A 5658-nucleotide genomic window follows, 5' to 3' on the forward strand; every position below is an offset into this window, starting at 1 on the left:
AGTAGTTTCTCAATAATATTATCAAGACGTATTGTTATATATAACCAATAGTTTCTCAATAATATTATCAAGACGTATTGTTATATATAACCAATAGTTTCACAATAATATTATGAAGACGTATTGTTATATACAACCAATAGTTTCTCAATAATATTATGAAGACGTGTTGTTATATATAACCAATAGTTTCTCAATAATATTATGAAGATGTGTTGTTATATATAACCAATAGTTTCTCAATAATATTATGAAGACGTATTGTTGTATATGACCAATAGTTTCTCACTAATTTTGTGAAGACATACTGTTGTATTCAGGCTTTTATTTGTATATAAATATTTACGCTTGCTTGTCTTATTGTATCTCGTTTTGTTTTATTTGTATTGTATGAACATAATTAAGTAACGGTAGAAAGGCTTAGTTTGTGCAAATCAATATAATTGGTTATTCATTGCGCGAGGAGTTTTCTCCGTTGTAGTTATCCTCCCTCGATTAGGTATAGAAATTAAACTGTATTACAATATTGTAAGCGTCGCTACGCATACAATCTTACATTTGTAATGGTAGATGGCGCTTCTCGAAAGAACGAATGAATAAATTGTTTTATCACGAAGCTACAAAAGGGGGCTGTCTATCTGCGCTCTGCTTACAGCGGGGACACGAAACCCCAAAGTTTAGCGACATAAGTCGAAATTTTACCGCTGACCCTCCGGAGGACCCAACGAATAAAACGTTTCGTTATGTAAGCTAGAAATGAGTTATACTTATAATGTGAAATTACTCAGTTTGAGCTTCGCTACTTTACCTGATACCATTAGGTTACAAATTCATAACTTAGAGAAGTTTGAGGGATGACATTAAACATCCTTACTTGGAAGACTCTATGATAATTACATCTATCGGAAAGAAGAAAGAGGAGCTACATGCTGACCTGTGAGGCCTAACTTGAAACGAGGATCCATATTCCACGAAATCTGAACGCTAGAGGACGTGACCATGGTTACAGACAAATCTCTTGGAGCAGGAAAATCTGTTGGATGGGCAAACGAAGTTATAATAATTAAAATGATATAATAATGTGTAAATAGGTAGATCTAACCGAAATGTGGGTTTCTTTTATTAATATTTAACAAACAGAGAAAGATGACACTGTACTGTGAATTTAACTCGTATGAAAAACTGTAGTGTGAATTTCACTCTTGTGATATTGGAAAACTAACAGAGAGAGATGACAATGAAAATATAACAAATACTTTGGAACTGGAATATGTGTTTCATTGATAAACAGATCAATTTATCAACAGATAAACAGACATATAAAATAATCAAACTTTGTATGTCCGTAAAGAAACAAAAATTACACTCCTGTATCTGTTTTACTCACACGATGTGAACATGTTTATTGAAGTACAAGTCTTCTTAAAGTATCTGTCTATTTCAACAAGTATTTCATCTAGATAGTCAATAACAGATCTTACCTCTGCCAGGAATGTATTGCACTAAAAAAGAAAAGAAAACATGTTATTATTATTTCGCTGAGTTTGCGTTAAAGTATTTCACATTCTTTCAAGAGATTAAGTTTCACAACGTTATATTATAATAACTAAACTAATAGTTTCAGTATTAACTTGACGTTTCACCTAATTTTGTTACTAAACTAATAGTTTCAGTATTAACTTGACGTTTCACATAATTTTGTTACTAAACTAATAGTTTCAGTATTAACTTGACGTTTCACCTAATTTTGTTACTAAACTAATAGTTTCAGTATTAACTTGACGTTTCACCTAATTTTGTTACTAAACTAATAGTTTCAGTATTAACTTGACGTTTCACATAATTTTGTTACTAAACTAATAGTTTCGGTAAAAATCTTGACGGTTCACTAATTTTGTTACTAAACTAAGAGTTTCAAACGTCAAGTTTTTACCCACTAATTTTGTTACTAAACTAAGAGTTTCGGTAAAAATCTTGACGGTTCACTAATTTTGTTAGTAAACTAAGAGTTTCGGTAAAAATCTTGACGTTTCACTAATTTTGTTACTAAACTAAGAGTTTCGGTAAAAATCTTGACGTTTCACTAATTTTGTTACTAAACTAAGAGTTTCGGTAAAAACACCCAGTAATATGCATTCGTTGCCAAAAGGAATCCCTCTTTTTTTCCCTCATTTTGTAGCCGAATGATTATTTTTTGAATGAGACAAAAAGAAAGTAACAGATATTTCGTACAGTAAATAAGGGCAACATTTCATGTTAAGCCTAACATCTCAACAAGAGACAGAAATCTAGTTTAGTGGACCACGTGTTTAGAACGAGTCGTACAACGCTTGAATTAAGAACATTTTATGCAATATAGTCAAGTACAATACATCTAGTGTGTTTTTTACGGGTCCTCATCTCGTTTATCACAGCCTTCACACACGACACAAAGAAGATTAATCAGATTTCTGTACCTTGAACATTTAACACAAATACGACTTCGTCAGCTCCATATTCATTACGCGCCCGACACGTGTAGTTTCCAGAATCGCCTTCCTCAGCACTAAGAAGCTCGAGGGAGCCGTTGGTTAGCACGTGAATTCCGCTTCCTCTTTCCACAATTGGTTGGCCCCTTTAAGTAACACAGCTCGTGTTTTTCAACAACTCTTTAATTAATCATCAAATCTCTGAATTACAAGAAACGAGAGAGAGAGAGAGAGAGAAGAAATAATTTCTTCAAAACAAGGGTAAAAGTTCAACAATAACTTAGTTCCCATTCTTCACCAAGAAACATAAACAAGTGTTTTGATTTATGCCAACGTTTCGTCATTAGGTATAAGCCTAAAATCAATTAGCAACTGTCTTATTTGCCCTGATGAAGCCCCAGTGACGAAACGTTGACTTTTAGATAAAATTAGTTACGTGTTTTTTTTAGGAGTTATAGGTCGTATTTTATTTATATTTTAAACAATGAACACAAAACTCTCAAGTTTGCACTATAAAATTTAAGCTTTTATAATAACTCGAATAGCACTTTTAAATATAACGAGTGAGTTAAGTGATCCAGACTTTCCCAGGTTATAATACAAAAATCACAGGTATGTGGGTAAAAAATGTTATCGGTAGACTGTACCGAAATGTCGTAGTCGTCTACGAAAGTTTCCACCCAGAGAAATTGGAATTTTTCTATTGTAACTTGGGATCCGGTTTTTTATATTTTTTTCGAACATAATATTTCACACATTCTTTGAAGTCTATAATTTATTGGTACTGCTTTACCTGAACGCCCACTGTCTGTGTGGGGCTGGAATTCCCACAGCTAAACACGGAAATTGAACTGTTGTTCCGCGGCTAACTGTCACATGCTCAGGAAAAGAGGCAATTCTAGCAGGTACTGTATATAAATAAAAAAATAACAAAAAATCGACTTGTCAATTAATGTAACAGCTCTTTATAATGAACTGAATAATTCAAGGAATACATTATATACTGAAAATAAATCTTGTTTTTTTTAATTTTGTCGTTTAAGAAAGTGTTACGAATTATAACGCCCCCCCCCCCCCGGTATGTTTGCGGACTTACAACGCTAGAAACCAGGTTTCGATACCCGTAGTGGGCAGACCAAAGATAGCCCAGTGTGCAACTTTGTGCTTAATTACAAACAAACAATTTATAAACAGTAGTTCGACCAACGTAAGGAAATATAGCTATAAAATCTGAGGACTGAGCATGTGGCGCGAAGACATAACGACCTTGTTATATTCATTTTCGCCCTGAACGTATTAATATAACGTGTGAGGAACTGAACGTATTAATGAAACGTGTGAGGAACTGAACGTATTAATATAACGTGTGAGGAACTGAACGTATTAATGAAACGTGTGAGGAACTGAACGTATTAATGTAACGTGTGAGGAACTGAACGTATTAATGTAACGTGTGATGAACTGAACGTATTAACATAACGTGTGAGGAACTGAACGTATTAATATAACGTGTGAGGAACTGAACGTATTAATATAACGTGTGAGGAACTGAACGTATTAATAGAACATGTGAGGAACTGAACGTATTAACATAACGTGTGTGGAACAGAACGTATTAATATAACATGTGTGGAACTGAACGTATTAATATAACATGTGTGGAACTGAATGTATTAATAGAACATGCGAGGAACTGAATGCATTAATATAACATATGTGGAACTGAATGTATTAACAGAACATGTGTGGAAGTGAACGTATTAATATAACATGTGTGGAACTGAATGTATTAATATAACATGTGTGGAACTGAACATTTTAATAGAACATGTGTGGAACTGAATGCATTAATAGAACATGTGAAGAACTGAACGTATTAATAGAACATGTGAAGAACTGAACATATTAATAGAACATGTGAGGAACTGAACGTATTAATAGAACATGTGAGGAACTGAACGTATTAATAGAACATGTGAGGAACTGAATGTATTAATGTAACATGTGAGGAACTGAATGTATTAATGTAACATGTGAGGAACTGAACGTATTAATGTAACGTGTGAGGAACTGAACGTATTAATAGAACATGTGAGGAACTGAATGTATTAATGTAACATGTGAGGAACTGAACGTATTAATGTAACATGTGAGGAACTGAACGTATTAATGTAACATGTGAGGAACTGAACGTATTAATGTAACATGTGAGGAACTGAATGTATTAATGTAACATGTGAGGAACTGAATGTATTAATGTAACATGTGAGGAACTGAACGTATTAATATAACATGTGTGGAACTGAATGTATTAATAGAACATGCGTGGAACTGAATGTATTAATAGAACATGCGTGGAACTGAACGTATTAATAGAACATGTGAGGAACTGAACGTATTAATGTAACATGTGAGGAACTGAACGTATTAATAGAACATGTGTGGAACTGAATGTATTAATGTAACATGTGTGGAACTGAACGTATTAATGTAACATGTGAGGAACTGAACGTATTAATAGAACATGTGTGGAACTGAATGTATTAATGTAACATGTGAGGAACTGAATGTATTAATGTAACATGTGAGGAACTGAACGTATTAATGTAACATGTGAGGAACTGAACGTATTAATAGAACATGTGAGGAACTGAACGTATTAATAGAACATGTGAGGAACTGAACGTATTAATAGAACATGTGAGGAACTGAACGTATTAATGTAACATGTGAGGAACTGAACGTATTAATAGAACATGTGTGGAACTGAATGTATTAATGTAACATGTGAGGAACTGAATGTATTAATGTAACATGTGAGATTTTAATCATATTTATACGATCTAAAGAGTTCTCTCGCTTCACCAGCTTCGGCGTTGCACATCTAGAAACTTTGAACCATCGTACTGCATATAGACAACTCAATTGATGAATTCTGGTGTTGAACGAAAAGGCTCTCGGGTAACAACATAAGTCGAACAAAAGACCGATCTGAAATGCCACTTTCAAGTTATTAATAGCGTAATTAAGAGAGGTGAAAAACATCGCCAGTGAAACGCGATTTTCACGACTTATTGCCCGAAATGAGTTTTTTGGCATCCCATAATTTGGTGTTTTATACAGCAGCACAGACTTTCTTGTATTACACAGAAATAGTATGTAACTCCAAACTAGGCCCGGCATGGTCAGG

At 33.7% G+C, this 5658-nt stretch overlaps 1 protein-coding gene across 1 annotated transcript in view; it reads right to left on the minus strand.

The window, feature by feature from the left end:
- LOC106475803 (Down syndrome cell adhesion molecule homolog) overlaps positions 1–5658 on the minus strand; it is a 24518-nt gene that overhangs the window by 16369 nt on the left and 2491 nt on the right. The window contains exons 2-5 of the mRNA XM_022379830.1: positions 3262–3376; positions 2457–2614; positions 1482–1502; positions 935–1033 (exon numbers count right to left, since the gene is read on the minus strand). Of these exons, the coding sequence (XP_022235538.1) occupies positions 935–1033; positions 1482–1502; positions 2457–2614; positions 3262–3376 (393 nt within the window). The remainder of the gene's footprint in view (positions 1–934; positions 1034–1481; positions 1503–2456; positions 2615–3261; positions 3377–5658) is intronic.

Source organism: Limulus polyphemus, unplaced genomic scaffold, assembly GCF_000517525.1.
Source record: "Limulus polyphemus unplaced genomic scaffold, Limulus_polyphemus-2.1.2 Scaffold9197, whole genome shotgun sequence".
In the NCBI taxonomy this organism is placed as follows: domain Eukaryota; kingdom Metazoa; phylum Arthropoda; class Merostomata; order Xiphosura; family Limulidae; genus Limulus; species Limulus polyphemus.